Source organism: Haemaphysalis longicornis, unplaced genomic scaffold (genome assembly GCF_048455015.1).
Source record: "Haemaphysalis longicornis isolate Haplotype H1 unplaced genomic scaffold, Haemaphysalis longicornis Haplotype H1 scaffold_4, whole genome shotgun sequence".
NCBI lineage: Eukaryota > Metazoa > Arthropoda > Arachnida > Ixodida > Ixodidae > Haemaphysalis > Haemaphysalis longicornis.
The window spans coordinates 58,425,041-58,445,792 of NW_027526361.1; the positions used below are offsets into that span (position 1 = coordinate 58,425,041).

A 20,752-nucleotide genomic window follows, 5' to 3' on the forward strand; every position below is an offset into this window, starting at 1 on the left:
GAGTACCGCCATCGAACCCAGCCGGTAAATTGTGCGCTCCCCCCAACGTCAGCTTTTAAGCTGTGAATTCGCCACACTTCGCTTACCTTGTTAATTGGCTCGACGTTACCCTGCCAGATGACCATAAAATATCTCGCAATGCAGACACTCCGGCCAGAAGTCGTTAGCCCGATCGTGACGCTTGGGCGGGGCTAGTCGCAGCTGCTACAAAGGGCGGAACGTTTTAAAGCGAAGCCTTATACGGCTAGACGAAAGAAAAACCCGGTGGTCCCATTTGCGCAGAAAACACTTCCAGCGCAGCTCCATGCGCATGCGCGAGAAAACCAGGTTGGGAGGAGTTAGAAGTAAAGCGAAAAAGATTGACTGGGTTTATAGATGGCGTAGCTACACTCTCGCATCTACCCGCACTGGTAAGTGGTAACGGCACATTGGAGAGAGCGAAAAACAGCCTTGTATAAGCGTGTACGCAGCGAGTTACTAAGTGAAGAACACCTCAAGCGCAAATGGAGGCGATGCGGGCGATGCGGGCGAAGCAGCGCCAAAGTGACAATGGCAAACGCAGGCCGCACGTTACGTCTTCGCTGGTTAGCCCTCTGCGCAGAGGGCATGGGAGCATTTTTTCCCCTCAGTGCTCCTTGACCGCCGAGTGAAGCGGCCTGACCGCCAACTGCCCCGAGGGTGCGGCAAGGGCGAACATGACGCCGTGCAACGAGAACACCCAGGTGTGCATCAACGGCGAGTGCTCGGCGTCAATCTGCATCAAGTACGGGCTCCAAGGGTGCACGCTTCCTCGCTCCTCGTACTCGGCGGACGATGCCTGCCTGCTCGCCTGCATGAACTCCTCCAGTAAGCACACACCCGGCGCCCGCTCTGCAGTGTGCGTGTTGCGAAGAGGCCAGCAGCGCCTCACTCCCGACAAACTCGCTCTCTGTGATTGGGCGCCATTCTAGGGCACTCAGTAACACTGAAATAAGAATTCTAGATACCTAAAATCTTTTTTCATGGTAGTGGAGTACGGAATAACGCGTTCTTGTGCTTAGCAGAACTTCGATGCCTTGGCCACAGCGGCTGCTTTTCCGCAGGAACGGGAAAGAAGAAAAGTTCGTGCGCACCATCACCCTTCACCTTCCCCTTCACTTTTGCCTGTCGCCTCTATTCATCTAGGGTCTCACGGGACCATTTGCAACTTGGCTGGGCAGGCTGAAGGTCATAGGTCAAATCGGCTTCAGGCAACCACCTCATCCAACTTGGCCGAGGAAAGACAAACCTTTTTCCCGCAAAAAGTTCAGATGCAAAGAATGGCTCTTTGCAATCGGCGTTGGCCGGCATTCTAGTGGCCGTATATGAGAGATTGGTTGACTGTTCGGCCGGTTGCAACCAGTGATCCTATCTTGGCTATTAAAGGACGTTTGCAACTCTTTAACAGCGGAGCTGTTGTAGGTCGAGGATTTTCGTCCGTCTTCTGTAGGTCGTGCGTAACGCAAGGGTAGGAGCGGTTCTCCGACTCGCCGGCGGCCTCTATCGGTGGGTCGGGGTACCGCCTAACCGGAGGTTCCTGGACTTACCGATAGAGGGCACAGTGGTATCGTAGAATAGGGTTCCTCTCCCTTCCGCCAGGGGAGGGAGATGGGAGGAAGCCTCCCGCCATTGACGTTTACCTACCTGTTCCTTTGCGCGAACCATAGAATTTGCGCGGCGACGGCGCTGACGTTCTCAGGCGGGCGCCCGTTGACCTTCGAGCCGACACAAGAGGGCCCCAGCTCCGATGTTTCATCAGATTTCGCACTGGGTGGAACTGCGTTTAAATATTTTTTAGTCGTTTTATTTATAACTTGGTCAACGAGCGACTCCAGTCGTTAGATAATGGGACTGGCAAATATCCGAGCGAAATATTAAACTCGTAGAAAACATTTTGCCATCTTCCACACATCCAACGAAGTACGGCGCAGGATAAGGTCTGTCGGTAGTCGATGGGAGAGGCCTTCGTACTGCAGTGGGCATGATCTGGCTGAACCCGCCGCGGTGGCTCAGTGGCTAAGGCGTTGCGCTGCTGAGCACGAGGTCGCGGGTTCGATTCCCGGCCGCGGCGGCCGCTTTTCTGATGGAGGCGAAAAGCAAAAACGCCCGTGTGTACGAGATTTCGGCGCACGTTAAAGATCCCCAGGTGGTCAAAATTAATCCGGAGCCCTCCACTACGGCGCGCCTCATCGCCTGCGTTGCGTCGGCGCGTTAAACCCTACAATCAATCAATCAATCAATGATCTGGCTGATGACGATGATGATACTGACGGTAATGATGACGATATCTCAACAGTGGTGTGCTGCTTGCCGCAGTTATTGTTCTTTGTAACATTCTCTTCCGCGGACGTTGCCGGACGCAGAAAGGTGCCGACCGGCGTGCGAATTCGCGTCCATGAAGACACACTGCGGCGCCAAACTGACGCCCGGCGCGCCCTGCAACGGGTTGAGAGGCTACTGCGACGTGTTCCGGAAGTGCCGCGACGTGGACGACGAGGGGGCGCTCACGCGCCTACGGCGAGTGCTGTTCGCCGAGAAGTCCTACGGCAAGATCATGCAGTTCATCAAGGTACGCGTGGCTGGAGGGATGGGTTAACACATGGAGGGAAAAAAAAATAGCAATGGCTTAGCTCGGCTATGCCAGGATATACGTAGCGTGAGCAAAGGTTCAGCTGGTTATTCTTAGCTGTCCTGGTTGTTTAGGATTAGCTTTATTATCATGCTTACTGCTGCTTTAATGACACACACGGTATACGAATTATGTGACACCTGTATATTTATCAAGCGGCCCCGGCGCAGCGTCACCAATCGCCCCAGAGCTAAGCTGGTTCCACAGGCGCACGCCAGTGTTGCTGCGACGCACGAGCCATAGGTTCCACACCCAGCCACCCCTCGCATGATCATCAAGTGGACCGGGCCATCACGTGCGGGACGGAGGTCGGCGAAGACGCTGGGCGCGTGGGGTGTGTGAGAGACGCCGGGCAGCGAGCAACGTTCTGTGTGCCGTGTGACATCACTGCTCCTCGCGCATGCGCAGCACGACTCTCCAGGAGCCACGCGAAGCTGCTCAACGTCGGCCAGTGTAGCTCACGCTACAAAAAGAGATGGCGCCACTTACGCAGCGTGAAGCCTCGTCATAAAAAGTAAAATCAATGTCGGCTCAGGCGTCGCTATTGGCGGTGAGATCTTTGAGTGGCGCCCCCTGGCTCTGACGTCGGCTTAGGGATTCGCGCCGCTGTCGTCTGCTACACTCCGCTTGTGAGGGGCAACAGTGCCTGGGCTAGAAATCGCCCGCTTCGTTGCTGTAATGCTTTAAAAAGCGTATTTCTAGCGACTCAGTTATTTTTCCAGCTTCTGACGCATCTGAATAATTTGAAGCTGTATCCCCCACAAGTTTGCAACACACGAAGAGATAGAGAACAACTTTCTTCAGAGTATCGGTCAGAAGATCGTGTGTAACTCGTCCTTTCTTGCTTATTCGCGAGGATGAGCGATCAGAGCTTCACGTTAAGTATTCAAAATACGTAGGCTTCCGTGCAGTATGTTTGAGGTGCTCCTATGAAGACTCAACAGTCTAATACTACGTACCAAGCAGCGGCCTCTACACGCTCATCGCACAGCAGGAAATAAAGCGGCTTTCTTCTGCTTCTTTCGTTGTTGTCTTGTGTCGGATTAATATTTCTTGGTTTTTTTTTCTGTCCAACGCATTAATTTTTCTGCGCCGTCACCAACTTCTTATTAGGAGGTTTTGGGATGTTTGGGAGCCTCACAAAGGTCGTGTGGATATTTCCATCATTTTGTATATACATTCCCTTCTTCACAAATTGGCTTTCATTACCGCTGCGTGCAAGAAGGTGCATATCCACAGCGTGCTTTGTTTATTCATATGCACATACAATGAGAAGGTTTGTGCTACGCCACCGCGATCGCGCCCTAAACAACGTGGTCCACAGTACTCGAAGGCGGCTTTTGTGCTGCGAATTTCTATCGCAATGATATCGTTATCATAACGAACTGACTCTCAACTCGAACAATGATGACATGATTACGGTGTTGAAGGCATGATATACTCGCTAACTAACGTAATAAATAGTATACCTGCATATATTACAAGACTCGAAACCGAAGAAGAATTCCAAGTAGCTCTTTATTGCTTTTCAACCCTTCCAGGCGCGAAAAGAAATCCTATTCTACTGGGGATGGCGTTCTATGATTTGAAGGAAATTACTTTTACTCTCTTGTCCTGGACTGAGGACCCGGCCGACTAACCAGATCGATTTAATTGTTAAAGTTTTCTCCTCCTCCCCTTGCTCCTCCCCCTCCTCTTGAGTGCAATTTTCCTGTAACGCATATCCGAATATCGGGAAGATACGGCTGTGCAAAATGTTCTGAAATATCCGTCCAGGTCTTAACAAACATATATGTGTTACTATAAATTTAACGAAGACGTGACTTGTTTTGCACAATGAACCTCCATACTGGTTAGATGCCTGGTATAGAATCAGCACGCGCGTATATACACACTGGGTTATTTGGAACTCAACCTACAGTTTTTGCAGTCTATAGTGCATGTCGGCAAACTTCCATGCCTTGACAACGTAAAGTGATTTGACAAAACGCGTTCGAGCGTTCGGCAAGGTCGCAAAAACTGTTTTACCTTACATATGATTACCGGGAATCGTGATGCCTTCTGCCAAAGCCGACAGCTCTGAAGGCCTAGAATTTGTTTTGGTCTTCCATTTTCGCTGTTGTCGGTTATTAGCAGCTGACTGTTCCTTTTGTTCGAATGCTTACATGAGAAGCTGACGCCTAGCTCGGACTCTTCGCGCTCCGCACAGGACCGGCTTCGCACTGAATGGGTTGGCGCCGGCAATGTTTCTCCCGTAGCGGTATCCAAAACTATACTTTAATTGACACCATGAGCTAGTGTATGCGATTTTAAGCCTATTATTATGATAAAAAGTTACCCACACGCCAATTCTGGTGCGGACAAGCATCCGACGTTGACCGAGCGCAAAGAAACAGCAGGGAGAGCGATCCTGAGTGAAGCAGACGACAAATGCGAGAATCCCTAAGCTGACGTCACGGAGGCGCGCTTCGCAGCGCTGCCTGTGTTCGCGCTCACCGCCAATACCACGGGACCCCACCATGTTACAGCGCGCAGTAGGGTGCCGAATCATTCCGCCGTGCTCAAAATGCAGGGAGGAATGCGAAAAGCTACCTACAACTGAACAACAGCTGGCATGACACTACAAGAAATAAAAAAAAAATTGCTGATCACGCACTGGGCCGATTCCGGTGGGTCGGTAAAGGGAAGCAACCAGGGAGCGGCGTCAGCGGAGGTGGGCTTGAGAAGGCTGGATGCGTAACGTGATGCCGTCTCCTAACTTTTTCTTCCTCCATGGGCTAATATATTCGCAACGACACTTGGTTTATCCGGGTGGCGTCTTTATGTGCCGTTTAACTTTTGAAGGGACTGCCAACTTCTTTTTGTGGAGTGAATGCCCTATAGCTAGTATAGAAGCCAGCGTTTCATATAGTGCAGTTTCTAAACAAATTGGCACGCAAATAATTTTAATTTGGCACTAAGCTTTCTGAAATCGGAGAAGTGGCGCCATGTCCTGTCTAAACGTGACGCTACTGTTTGAATGCAAATAGCTCCGTTTCTGTGTCAATGCGATTCAAAAACCGCATAAACTGACAGGAAAGAGTGCACTTTACTATTCTTTTAGCTGGGGACAAGTTTTTAAATACATCTCTTCATCTCACGTGCAGTTAAGGGTAAGTTGCCACGCGTCTGACTGTCATGTTTGCCAGCATTCGTTTTGGCAGCATAGGTAAGGCAGGTAGATCTAAAACTCCGCTTGGGGTCCTATCAGGAAAAAAGTTTCGATTCAAAGTGTTTCGAGTGTTTCCTTTCATCTGGGATAGAGAACATGTACGCCACAAAAGTCGGTTGTCTGCCTTTTTAAATACAACGCCGAGTGCAACAGCTAACACAAACTCGGAAGCAAAAGCTGACGGGCAGCACCATGAAAGCTACGAGGAATAAATGAAGGGAGTTAGACATGAATTTACACGTGCTTGATCTTAAAGGGACCCTGCAACACTTTCAATAAGCGCTTTCACTCTTTTCTTCGCGTCTGGAACCACTGCGAAAGCTGTAGTAATCGTCAGCACGGAGCGGCACTGCGTGTTTTGCTCGTCGCACCAGATACGCTTTCATTTTTCTGCTTTGTTTTTGTGGCTTTTTTAAAAAGTTGCTATCGAAAAGCGTTCATTGCTGCAACTGAAGGAAAACCGGCCAAAAGCCGCTACATGGCCTTTAGTGATGTAATTGGAGCCGTCGAAGAACGTCAAGACCGGGAAAGAGAGAAAAATCTTTTGAGCACGTTTACCAGTTATCTAATGGGCATAGAGCAGCAATTTTTCACTGAGGTACTTTGCGACCCCGTAATCAAAGTATTGGGTGCGTTGGGCGACTACGTTCTGCAAGCATTTCAGATTTCAAAAAGAGTTGAGAGTGTTGCAGGGTCCCTTTAAATCGGCTGTTGTTACCTAGGAAGTTGCATTGTAGTCATGGTTTCGGCATGTCAGAGTGGAAGCTTGCGTGGTAGGCAATTACTGAAAGACAGCTCCACCGAACGTATGTACGAGAGGAGGTAGACAAACGCGGTATAGTCTTCTCTTCTCTGGTGATTTCTTCCGGCTGCACTATATAGCAGTCAGGGCTTTGGGAGAGTCACTTGTCTGGCACGGAGTTGTCATTTGCATATAGACTAGATAGCTTTCGTCCCCGAGTCTTCCGTGTCGCGTCTTGCATTGAAATCTTTTTTTTCGTGTGAGATCTGTGGCGAGCTAGCGATCGGGTTTACCAGCCTTTAAACCCGACCTGGATTGAACCGGAAGAAAATGTTAAGTAGGGCGTCCGAAATCAGGCCGCTGATCTTGAAAGTACTGCTGCGCTGTTTTCAAGCAGCTCAACGTTGTTTTTGCGCATAATTACTGCTCAAGGTGATTAACTTGCTCTGCTATAGTGTTTATTCCAAAGCTGTCACGCCTTGTTCGTGCAAGAAAGGCTGGTAGTTCCAGATTTACACCTTCCTGCAGGTATATTCGCCTTCGACATTACTCTCGGCCATATTTCTGAGCTGGGTACCTTTAAGTGCGAAAACAATTTTAACTTGAATTTCTCCGTATATAGGCTTCTCAGCCGCGTCATTCCACCTCCTATTTGGCGGAGCCGCGAACTGCTAGATCGAAGACGATGGCAACGCTTCCAGCAATATCATTCGGCTATGCAAACAGTCAAAGCTTCACCTTCACTCGTTCGGCCGATGCCACGTTCGTATGAGTGCGAAAAACAGAGTGCTTCAGTGGTGGCTTCAGTGCGAAAAACAGAGCAACAGCGGGAACAAAAGAAAGACCCGTAATGTTAAACAGCAAAAAAGAGTTAAACCCTGCGTAACAGTACCTCACTCCCCCGTTGTACTTGGACATAAGTTTAATGCTATTGACTTTCATTTTTTCTTAGTGGAAAAACAACGCAGTTTGCCAAATACATAATTGAAACTTATTGAAGGGAACGAATACTTATATAAAACCTTCATCAAGACTGCACATGAACAAACGTTGTCACCTAAACGTCAAGCTTTTTTTTTTTGCTGTACGTTGTAGGCACGAGCGCGTTTTTCAGTGTTATGGCGGTGAGTTTGTTCTTGTGGCCTTAAGATGATATCATGTGCACACTTGCAGCCTTGATGAATTTTTAGTATAAAAGTATGCGTTCTATTCAATAAATTTCAGTTGATAGTCAGCGCGCATCACCTCCGGTTCCTTCCTTTTGTATATTTGATAAATTGTGCTGCTTCACGACAATGTTAGATTACCAAGTCGCCCGACTGTCCATATTCGTGACCATTAATTTCAGTCGAACCAAAACCTGCTCGATAGTTTTGTGAGATTCCTCAAGCAAAAATAAAACGTAATGACATTGGAAAGCGCAATAGGAAGGTTTTTTTCAACTCATGCCTCACCTGCTTGTGAAACGAAAGACAAGGTCTAAACTAAAGCTACCGCTATTATTTATTAGCGCGTTTAAAATGCGTGCTAGATTGTTTATTTTAACCTGCTTGCAAGCACATTAATATATGCTCACTACTAGTGTCCCTAGATAAGGTATAAGAGTGCCGCCACTGAGGCATGCAAGTCAGCAATGGCGGCCATTTTGGTGTTTATCAGTGTTGCGAGATTGCCGCTTCTACGGCCTTGCCGCTAACTTCTACGGGATCGTTTGTTAACAAAACTGCCGAAGATGCAGCAAAACGGCATCTTCGCACACACTTCTTCTGCTGAAATGCTGCTGCACGCGTTATCTTTGATTCGCGTTCCGAACGACGTCAGTCCGGCGCAGCCGCAAAGCAGGGAGGAGTCTACCACAGTTTGCCGACTGAAAAAACACAAGCAACAAAACGGCGGCGCCCATGAACCGTCAGCGTGTAAACAAATGTCACGTGATGCGAACTGGCCAATGATCATGGCGGTGGCACGGAACAATAGGAGAAAAGAGTGCCGATACTCTACCTTATCCAGTGACGCTACTCAGTACGACCAGTGATTTCCCTACACCCCCCCTAGGGGGTGTGTAGACCCCCCCTAGTTTTTCTGGACACCCCCCCTTGAATCCCCAAATTTCACTCTTGTCAGTCCTTGTATGGACCTTTTTCAGTATATGATCTGCGCATGCGCGGGCTGCCCGTCTGCTATTCTTGGCAGTAGCCTCGGGCAAAATAAACAAAAGTGCGCCCCCCGAGCTTGCTGTTAGCGTTGCACGTATTTATTTCCTCTTTTTCGACAGCTCGTGGCAAGTTCGTATGTGCACACAAAAAAGGCTTTCAAAGGCTTTCGTGTACTACCTAAACATTGTTTCAAGAACTCAAATTTCGTCACTGGCCCTGGTAACAAGTTCGAAAATGTCCTTATACGTTGAAAAATGGCGAGAAATTAAAAAAACAACTGAATACGGACCTTTCATGGTAAAAAATGAATTTCTCTAAATTTGTTTTTTTCTTAGATTGAATAGAAAGCACCACCTCTCAGGTGTATATATATATATAGAAAATGAGAAACGCACGTCACAGGGATGAGCGTTTGGTTAACAGACGTCTATTATTTAACTAGTGGGATAAAAAACAGCTTTTCTAGTTTATGAACCCCCCCCCCCCCCCCCCAGAGCCATTGAGACACCCCCCCTTGATTCGATGCCTGGGGAAACCCCTGAGTACGACTCTCCACATTTCCATGCACTGAGTTCAATTCCAGCCTGGCACCACCTGGCACCGCCTGGCGCTTTGCAGGCAACTTTCTGTGAACATTAAACCAGCCTGGTAGTAGCGGAGTGGCACCCGCCATGGGCGCTTGTAAGTAGAGCCGACTCTGGATCATTGGAAGTCGCTTAGTTGTAATTTTCGGTTAATTGGAAGTGATGTGTTGGTCCCGGCAATTTTACATGCAATTAAATGGGAGAGATCGCTCGATAATTTGAAGCTAGGACCCACTATATTGGTTAAGTGGAAGTTATTTTGAATAAAAGCCTAGAGGGAACTGTCAGTTATCGATAACGTTTGAAATGTTTAAGCGTCAAAAGCGCCGGAGCTTCAGGCTTCGAATTTCGCAATATGTCTCACCATGTCTCACCTATCACTACAAACCGTGTCGTACACTCCAATGGGTGACGAAAGCCGAGATTCTGAACAAAATCAAGAAGCAAAGAGGGAGAGTTCAGTTAATTCGAAGTTTGTTGCGGTCCCCGTGGGCTTTGTAATAACGGGAGTCGTATGTACACTAAACCCCGGCTTCGATGAGCCGTTAAGGTGCCCGTATGACAGGGGTGTGCTCTAGCTGATCGTTCAATCGATTTACGCCCTAAAGTTGTAAAATTTGGAAGGCCAGTAAAATTTATTTGATGGTATGGGTTCGATTTATTAGCGAAGAAGCACTTCACCCTTCGCTACTAAGCGGTGGTGACGCACGAAACAGAGGAGGCGTTGATGCCTGAAAAAAAACAGTATTATAAAAAATGGCTGTGGCTTAGCTCAGCCAACCTTGGATATGCAAAGCAAAAGCTTGGCCTAGTCTGGTTAAGTTTTGGTTTTGCCTGGTTAACCTTTGATGTAGCCGCATCCGACCAAGGCCCAAAGCCATTCGGCCCCGTGCAACGCTCACAGGAGGAGGCCCGGCCTCGCTTTCATTCTCGGCGAACGCGGCGTTCCTCTTTCGCGGCGAACAAACGCAACGAAAGACGAGTCACGTAGCCCGAGACAACTCAGCGGCGCATGCGTGCGACGCTGCGGAAGTGGTCGGCTGCTGATCAGCTGATCGGCCGCAACCGCGGCGGCCGACGCCGCTCATGGTTGAGCAGAACGACTGAAAATGGGGCCTTGTGCGCAGTTCCGAAAGCGGGCCCGGCAAATCCCGCGATGCACTTTGAGGGGTGTGTCTGCGGTCAGAAGGCGAACTTGCGCATCCGCGGCGAAACTGCTGGAGGAGAGTAGTATAGCTTTGCTTTAAAAATTGGCCGCGTATCTGCTCACTTGTCTGCAAATGTGGTCGAAAGGCTACAGTCGTCTGCCACCCCAACCACGCAAATGCCTCTCCTATATTTCCCTCCCACCTCTCACGCTCTTCCCCTCCCGTCTTGCTGCACCAGGCAAATTCAATTTAACCGCGTTCCACTGCTCGCGCGCCATTTACTGAAGCCTTTCGTTTCTGTTGGGCTTCCTGGGGTGCTGCCTGGAGTGCTATGTCGCGCGAGAGCGCTTTTTGTATTTTGCGTCAGAATGTTTTTTCAAGGCATATTTTAAGTGCGAATGCACTTTATAAGCGACCCCAAACCATCCACCGCCGCCGGCGTCCGCAGTGCTCCTCTATATTTAAAAAAGAAACAGCATCCGGCGCCAGGTTTCGATCCGAGGACTTTGCGGCCGCAGCGCGACGCTCTACCGACCAAGCCACGGACGCGACGGTGATATCAGTGTTAGTGACGCGCCTTATATCTTTAACGCATTCAAACTACGTCGTCAGCGGCGTCCGTTGGCGACTCAGCGGCGTTATAGCGGCTTGATAACTGCGTGGTGTACACGTGATACTACAAACCCGATGGAAGAGATGGAAGAGAAGGCGGCGAGGCGGTGGGCTGCGGGGGCCGAGCGCAAGCGCCGCAAGCGGGCCGACAACCGTGCATTCGCACTTTCACATTCTCCCCCTCGGGGAAATGCGGGGGAATTTTTTTTATTTGCTATCCCAAAAATCAGGCAGCCATGTATTTTAATTAAAGAACACTGTAAATATTACTGATATATTCATGTAATGTTTCAAATATGCCTAATGTGTTCTTTTTGCTCAACAATATTGACAAGTTTGAGCATTTCCACCAGACTGAGTAGTTTGAAAAGTTTTTGTCCATATAACCGCCTCGTTCAAGTATTCTTAAAACATTTGGCCGGGCGGCTGAATCGATCGAGGTGCAGACAGACAGACAGACCGAAATTTCCGCGCTTAGTAGACCAATAAAGACTATCGTGTTTAAACGAGTACTTAGAGACTGAATGCACAAGTGCTTACAGCTTCAGTGTTCGTGACTTAAAAGTCGTGCAGGTCTAGTTCCTCGCAGTTACAGCCTAAACTTACAAGCGCGTACCTGATTACACTTCCAAGCTACAGGGAGGGCGCTGCTGGCGGCCGCAGCTAAAGGTAGCAGGACGGACACCACGGCTCCGCAAGTTTCTTCGCTTTTTCGAAGAAGGTCTAGTTGACAACCTCACCGGACCGGCGGAACGCATACCGGAACCGACCACGTCCATTCTCGACAAATTTTGAATCCCTACTTTCAACGAAACGGACAATTGAGTTTGTCCCGACCAGAATGTGAGTGCGTGCTAGTCCCACTAGGCTTAGGACGTGTTCCATAAACCACCGACACCGACAAGCCGGCGCCGCCGCCCCAACCACCCAAGCATGGCTCCCAAGTTCTACCAGGACGAAGGTGGCTGGAGGCATCCTATATCGTAACCCCCGGTGAGTCCGAAAGAACTGATCAAGCTCATTTAACGACCCGCCGACGGGCTCAACTTTGCGTTCGCCAATCCAAGTGAACTACACCACCAGCTCTGCCAAACCGCGAGACTCTCACCTAACGAGGCAACTACCTTCTCTGTACGTGTCGACCCGAGCAAAAACCTCGCCTTCCTGAACTGCCGAGACAAACCGACAGCCGCGTAGATAGGAAGTATTTCGTCGATAAGCGCCAACTCAGCAACGCGTAGAGTATCCATCTACATCTCGGCCGCGCACGACACCTGCAAGGGAGTAGTTCACAACATCCAACCAGGAACGGACTCAGATTACCTCTTGAAGCACCTCTCCGCCCCAGGTTACACCATCACCTCGGAATGCACGATGGGCAAAACTGGCACCGCAATTATCACCTTTATGGGCACCTATATCCCCCGTGACGTGATCTACGCCGGAGGAGAATACCGCTGCCGTCCACACCAACCCCGAACGCAATTCTGCCGAAAATGTCTCGCAATCGGGCACAGGGCTGACGTATGCACCAAAACCAGCGAACTACTCTGCCCGAAATGCGGCAACGGCGGGCAAGAAGAAGACCACCAAGACTGCCTGACGCAATGCATTTACTGCGGAGGCAACCTCAGCGCGGAGGACAAAACCTGCGAGAACAGAAAAGCTGCAGACAACGCAGTACGGTACCAAGCCTACCACAAACGAATAATCCGCCGTAGGAACCTCAACACCGAGCAAACCTCACAACAACCCATGCAAGAACAAGCCCAACAACCTGGAAGAAGCCACACACGCTTCGCCGAACACGAGACCCACAACGGCATCCGATTGCGATCGAAAAGCTCCTCACGGCAACGAAGCTCATCGAGGCCTGGAGCACTATCCCGATCCCAGGACCTGACCAAACAACAATCGCCAGAAAACGCCGGTCAACCACAGGTTAGCCAACCACTCCTTAAATTACCACACATACGCACAGCCAAACAAGCTAATAACTCCTACAGAGATGCAATTAGGACGCAAACACATGCCCGACGAGAACAAATGCTACCCTGGCCTCAAACACTCGCACAACAAAGCTCCCTTCCTCGCAATCATTCACCACCAGTTACGGTCACCACACCAGACATCCAAAGCGACATGGACACTGAATCTAACGTCACAATAAATCGCTCTACACCGGGCCCGAAACGCAGCAGACCAGATGATGAAGGAACCCCTAATGGTGGAAGAATGCCACCGTTGGCTCATAGCGACGTTGACCTCCAGAACACTCTCAAGGGCTCCAAGAAGTAGAGGTAAACGTGGACACCCTCCTCACAACACTGGAAGAAAGAATAGCAGCTACGATGGACAAAGTGTTCGATGCCCTTCTTGACAGAAGACGGTCACGCCTCACCGACGTACTAGTCCACCGTTTCGAGCAGCGCTTCGACCACCTACTCAAAACAGCGGGCCACCTAACCACCCTCGCAGATTAACCACAACATGGTTAGAGAGCTAAGCCTCATCCAGTGGAACTGTAGGGGTTTAAAAAACAAAAGAAACGCCCTACATCATTAGATCCAAAATTTACCTAGGAAACCAGACATACAAGAAACTGGAAAGCATCCAACCCTACCAGGTTACGCTACCTTCCAAACCAGAGAACAATTTGCACTCCTCATTCTTTCCCGCCAACCTAGAACATGACACAGATAACAGCATCACTATATCAATCCAAACGACCGAAGGACCGCTGCACATCACAAATGTGTACAGCCCGCCGAAAGACAACCTACCGGAACTTAAGGGAATATTAAGACCCAAGACCACGCGAAGTGCATACGAACACCTACTAGCTGGGGACTTCAACGCCCCACACTGAGCCTTGGGGTACAGTAAAGACAGCAAGAAGGGATGCAAACTGCTATATGCACTACAGGAAGCAGGATACAAAATCCACAATGACACTCAGGAATTTACTAGATTGGGAAACTCTGTAGAACGGAACACGAACCAAGACCTTACTATGGCCACATCAAGGACACACGTGAGTTGGACCCATACCGAAAATACATGGGAAGCGATCACGCAATTATCGCCCTTTCTATCCACACCAAATCAAGAAGATTTAAATGGAAAAAACAACAAATCACTGAATGGGGCATGTATAGGAAAGAAAGAGTAGGGCAAAGCCCCCCTGATCTTGACGCTTGGACAAAGGATATTATCAATACAAAAATGAAGCATACCAAGACGTACACAAACCAAGAAAAAGGACCTTGCGTGAACAAGCACGTAGCCGAATCCGCAAAAAATCCTGAAAGACTTACAAAAACTGTATATCCCCTCTGCGACCCAACCTGACTACCGGAACTACTCGGGAACAAACAACAAAGATCTTGATAAGGACTTCACCATGGCCGAACTTAAAATAGCAATCAAGAAGTGCATAGGACACAAAGCGCCAGGCCCTGACCAGATAACTACAGCCCACCTAAGAAACCTGGCGGAAAGTGATGTGGAATTCCTGCTCACATAAATCAACTACATATGGCGAGGAAGCCCACTTTACACAAAATGGAAGTTGGGGCACATGATATTCATCCCGAAACCAGGCAAACCCCTTAAACTCAGCCACCTAAGACCAATCACGCTGACGTCTAATGTGGCGAAGGTAATGGAAAGGATGACCCTTAAAAAGACTCCAACAGCATCTTGAAGATCAAGAGATGCTACCTCCTAACATGGTAGGCTTCAGGAGCATCCTCTCCACCCAAGATGCTTTACTTCGCATTTACGAAGGTATACACAAAGAACCGAGTCTAGCACAACTGAAAGCAATCCTAGCCATTGACCTGAAGAAGGCGTTTGACCACATTGACCACGACGCTATGCTAGAAGAACTGGGAAACACTAATTGTGGAAGCAGAATGCAAGAAACTTCGTACAAGACAGGCAACTCACCATCTGCATTGACGACCATCTCACTGCTCCCTTCTCTCACCCGCAAAAAGGCGTACCCTAAGGGTCTGTACTTTTACCAACACTATTTAATCTTGCCATGCTGAAGGTCCACAGAGAATTATGCAAGATTCCGGACATAAAATTCTCCCTTCACGCAGATGATATAACACTTCGAATCGATAAGGAAAGTCCAGGTCACATCTAAGACACCCTGCAATTGGCCCTGAATGCAGTAAAAAGAGTAGCCCACAACATACGATTAGAATGCTCCGCAGCGAAAATGGAACTCTTAGTAGTGCACAATCCTAAGCCACCTAGGCCCCGAAAACCACGGCATATACCCCAAGCCCTCCATAAAAATTCTGGGGTTCCACATACAAAGTGACGGCGGAGGACACAGAGCTGTGAGCCAAATCATACAGCAGTGTGAGCAGACCTTACACATGATGAGAAGAGTGTAAAACAGAAATAAAGGGCTCAAGGAAGGGGACTTAATCCGCCTCAGGGACGCCCTCATTACCACCCACATCAGATATCAAGCCCCTCACCAAAACATTGGAAAATCGGCTGGATACACTAACCAGGAAAGCGACAAAACTTGCCCTCGGAATCCCCTTAAGCGCCAGCACGACGAAGCTTCTCAACACAGGGACTCTCCATACCACCGAAGAAATTATAACCACACACCGTCACAACCAACTAATGCGGCTAAACAGCACTCACTCGGGACGAGCTATACTCACAGAACTCGGATACCAACCAAGCCCCACCCAGGTCTCTACAACCCCCATCAAGCGAGACATCCTGAAGCACATACAGGAGGCACCCATCCCACGGCACATGGACAAAGAAAGGAATTCATCTAGACGACAAATTAGAGCGGCATTTTATTCAAAGAAGGTTGTGAAAGATCCCCACGGATGCAGCCAAGAAAGAACCTATCTGTGCAATAGCCTATACGAACCTCAAAGAGGACGAATGCTCGATACACACCAGCTGTACCACTCCGGAAGAAGCTGAAATGCTAGCCATAGCACTCGCAATAAGCCAAACGACGACCCACACCATGCTTACAAATATCTACACGGACTCCAAAAAGGCATGCCACCTGCTTGCAAGCGGAAGCACCTTTTCATCTGCACTGCAACTTTAAGTAAAATGATAGGCCAGAATTCACTTGGTACCTGGGCACATGGCATTAGCTGGGAACGAACGAGCTAATCAACTCGCCCGTGAAGCACTCATCCGGGCTCCTACTGACCATGTATGTACCCTAAAATCTCACCCCCAACGTCGTATCGAAATGAGACAGTACCTCCACGACAGGATGGAATATCCCCCCCCCCCCCCATCCTTTGTTGGACAGAGAAGAACAAACACTACTCCGACAAGCACAAACAAACACACTACAAACACCGGCATGGTTACACCGCCTAAGGATTGGCACCACCAGCCCACCCCCCAGTACAGCCACTGCATCGCCATACTTACCCAAGAACATATATTGTGGGAATGCACTAACACCTCAGCACTCAGACCACACCACACTAAGGAGTGGCTGGCTACCGCCTGCAATCACCAAGATCAACGGGACCTGGTGGCCTTCATCCGAAGTGCTACCAGCAGCTGTCTGGACGGAGGCGGCTGACGGATGCCACTCCAACCACTGCGATAATAGAAAAAAAAAAAAAATTAATCTCTCTCTCTCTCTCTCTCTCTCTCTCTCTCTCTCTCTCTCTCTCTCTCTCTCTCTCTCTCTCTCTCTCTCTCTCTCTCTCTCGTCTCGCATGCGAATTTGTAAATTTGTCGCTCAACACGTGCACCGCTGCGGACCGCGATTGGATAGTTAACTAATCATTCATTCAAAAGCAGCCCCGCCTGACCCCGTGGTTTACTCTCTTCGTTAAACGCATTGCCACGAAGAGGTGAAATATGAAGTCTTTGAGCTAGCCCTTCCGAATGAATAAAGAAGTACTAGTTCTTAATATGAATAAAAATTCTGTAGAAATTCAGATGATTATCTACTAATGCGTAGCATTCTTATGCCGCCTGTCTTCAGTGAGAGTTTTTTCCAGCCAAATTTGTTTTTTTTTTCTAAATCTCTTCTACCAATTATCTCCAATTACGTTATTATAATGATTACAGGTGAAACTTTCGCGAAATCTGCAATATTGCGGAAATGCCATGCGTTATACGTTTTGCCATTTTCCGTAATTTTTTTTTCTTATTTTTTAGTTTTTCAAAATTTCGCTCGACCAGTTATCTCCATTTACGGTATTCTAACGATTACATTTGAAACTTTCGCGAAATCTGCATTTTTTCTGGAAATGCAGGACGTTACGCGCTCCTGGCTGTGGGGTTACTCGGCACAGATGCTACGAATCAAAAATGACTCGTCAAATGGCGCAACTGCATGCCACTGACGTTAAAGCGCCATGCATCCCGGCCGCGCAGGTGCACCCCGTGATGTCGACGCTGCTGGCGCTTAGCTGCGTGTGGCTGATGGCGCTGGCGTTCCGATGCCTGGCCGTGCACACACCCAGCAACAACCCGAACAAGCTGCACGCCCGCGAGCTCCGGGAAACGCTCAAGCGTCCCTGGAAAATGTGAGTTCCGTAAGGACCATTCGGCGAGCGCGTTGGCACTACTGTCGCTCCATTGCAAGCGTAGTGTTGTTGTAGTGAAGGAAGGTATCCTTGTCTGCTTTACACCAATAAAAGCAGCGCAAACTAGACCTTGAAAGCTGCTTAGACACCCTCATGTCGCTAGTCGTACCACTTTTCAGGAGCTGCACTGCGTTCTCGTTGTGTTTTCGTAGAGGAAACGCTCCGTTAGTGGGATGTAACAGCAGATTGAAAGGTGAGCCTGGAGCAGGAATTTATACACCCCCCCCCCCAGAAGGATTTGGACACCCCTCAAAGAGATTTCACAACCACGGGTACCCCGCCCAGAGATTTATTCCCCGCCCAGGGATTATTCATAACAAAGTTGCGGTCACTGACCAAGTCAAAAGAATAAAATTGACGTTTTGGATCCCCTACAGAATCCTTGATCACAATGAGTCGTCGGCACAATGTTGGTTGGCACTAGTGCCGACGAGCAACAGACAAAACAAAGAAAAAGACGCTCCTTGACGCATCGGCTCGCGTGGCGCGCCAACAGTCGTTTTCAGCTAACTTACCGCGCAGATTCGGTCAGTTCTGCTCGGTTGTGTTCTGCTGGAGCGCTTCAACGCGGTAAGAAAGAACGACAAGGAAAGAAAGCGTGACGAAGACAGTTCAACTATGAATTCTGAGCACTATGTAACAATGTCCCCGTACAGAGTTTCGGCCCCGTTTTTTTTTCTGGCGAAAGATTATAGTGGCAATTTTTTTTGTAATTAATAGTTAGATAACGGAAAGTAGTACTCGGCTCAAACTGTATATCGTATAAGCGTCAGTGCTCTTGAGAGTGGCAGAATCCCGTCCCTGTACCTCCTTTTCTTCGACCCTGTAAACTAATCTGGGCGCGAAATTAGTTTTCGATCGGTAATTTAACAAAACTTAGTTGGGGGGCTGTTGGTTCATGATTCTTAAAAATATGTTTAGCGCAAAAAACCAAAGGCAGTACACAAGAAAGGAGACGGGACAGGCGCTAACTTTCAACTGAACTTTATTCACCGCCGGAGCCGGTAAATATAGAAACAACTGGAGCATGCGCAGTATGCGCCGCAGTAAGAGTATCAGAAGTACGCATATGCGTCAATCAACGAAACGCTCGAAAAAAGATTTCTCAGAGTTAAACAGGACCACCGACGTATCGCTGATCCACTTATCGCCTTTTTGCTTGATATAAAAAGCTTCCAAAAGTTCACGTGCTGTCTTATATCTGCTCCTACCAAGAATCTTAATCTCACCCAGAAGCGGCTCACACTTGCAGGCATCGCAATGCGCGGGTAAATGAGCATTTCCTTTATTCTTTACCGACAATTCATATTCCCGTCATGTTTAAGAATAGTTTTCGATCATTTTCCAAAGTTGGGTCTCTAAATATATCCTCCCTCCCACCCGCTGATGGGTTGTAGCCCACGTAGTTAGAATATCGAGAGCGATATGCATAGCTCCCTGCCACGATACTAGTCTCACCCCGATGCACTTGCACCCCGTCACTCTTCATCACTCACACAGCTGATATTTTTATACCTACGGCACTTGAAGATAGTACAGACTTCGAAAGACAAAAAAAGAAAACAGCCATTTTTAACCATGCCAGTTTCTATTTTGACAGAATAACGGGAAATATAATTGCTTACTTTACGTAATGCATTAGATCTGCGTTTACGGTGCTTTGCGAATGTTATTAGTTTACGTAAGATGTAATTTACGCATGATAAGATACTATACCACCAAAGTTATAGCTTCTTTTCCAGCTGTCTTCAGCTTCAAATGTATCTCGCCGTTTGTGGGGGCGAAATGGAACATAATACCAAAATTTACGAGCATGTACACAAATCTAGTGCAATGTCAACGAGATCGTGTTATGCTTGCCTGAATGCACTATGCAAGTGTGTCTTTTGGTCTGGCAGCTGGCTACAGACGTTTCTTGAACGCATTTGCAATATCTTTCCTTGTTGACAGCTGCAGAATAGCAATATTGACGCTACGCAAAATTCTTTCTCCCTTTTCAGAGTTTCATAAGGCTGCAGCGTCAAGGATCATTAGCTCAAGAGCGCTACACGGAATATTCCCCGAGATCAGCGAGGGAAGTCTGTGTTAATGTGGTCTTTTCGCCATGTCTGCGTTCTTTTAACCCTAGAAAAAGGCATATAATATTTGCCTAGCGTAAATTCACTAAGTATTATTACCTATTACTCACAAAAGCGTAATGATTATTTTTGGAGAATATTGCATATAAAATGGAAATGATGAATTAAACTAAGCACAATCTGCCGTTGAAATCTGAATCATTTCTTACCACACTAATACAGCTTCCATTTGAAGCTTTCTGCGGTTATGTAATGGACCAGGGCATTAAAAGATAGGAACGCCTGGAGCAGCATGGGAAATGCCTTCGTCCTGCAGAGGTCACAAGCAGGCTGCTGCTGCTGATGATCACTCACATATTTCTTTGTAAAATAATGAGGCCTGTACTTTTAATAAACCTAGCTGACTAACTTTCTAGAGATGAACTATTTTTTTTACTTATTTCCGCAACACTTTTAGTGTAAGACCCTTGTTGTTTTGTTTACGAACAATCTGCACACACATCCAATACAGTTTTTTTACTGATTCTATATTTGTTGATTTCGCCAAAAATTAATCCACTCCGAGTCAACTTTTACATAAGATACGTACAGCCTCACAAATTTTTAATACAGTGTGTTGCGACGGTAATCGGAACACTTTAAAAAATTTTCCTGAGCGAACCGCCGCTCTGTTCGCGCTCAAACTTCACATGAAGGTCGCATTTTGTGGTCTATTTTGTTTGACACCGGGAACAACGACGGTACTTACCTGTTTATCCTGAAAATAAATAAAAACGATTTTCGCCTATGGGGAAATGGCGACGATTTGGACGATTTGCGAGCCCGAAAACCGGGTTTTCTGATCGTCTGTTAGCTCATTTCTAGGTGCATTTTTCGATCGTCTGCTGCACCATTTGACTCCGTACGTGAATCCCAAACATGCGTTTCACTCTGCAGGTGGTTCCGTCGTTCCAACAT

General features: G+C 48.1%; 1 protein-coding gene across 1 annotated transcript in view; it reads left to right on the plus strand.

Annotated features, from left to right (window-relative positions):
• LOC144179759 (uncharacterized) overlaps positions 1-20,052 on the plus strand; it is an 87,521-nt gene extending 67,469 nt beyond the window's left edge. Inside the window, exons 17-20 of the mRNA XM_077708197.1 lie at positions 653-846; positions 2,382-2,587; positions 17,506-17,657; positions 19,718-20,052. Of these exons, the coding sequence (XP_077564323.1) occupies positions 653-846; positions 2,382-2,587; positions 17,506-17,657; positions 19,718-19,727 (562 nt within the window). The 3' untranslated portion in view covers positions 19,728-20,052. The remainder of the gene's footprint in view (positions 1-652; positions 847-2,381; positions 2,588-17,505; positions 17,658-19,717) is intronic.
• The last annotated feature ends 700 nt before the right edge of the window (positions 20,053-20,752 follow it).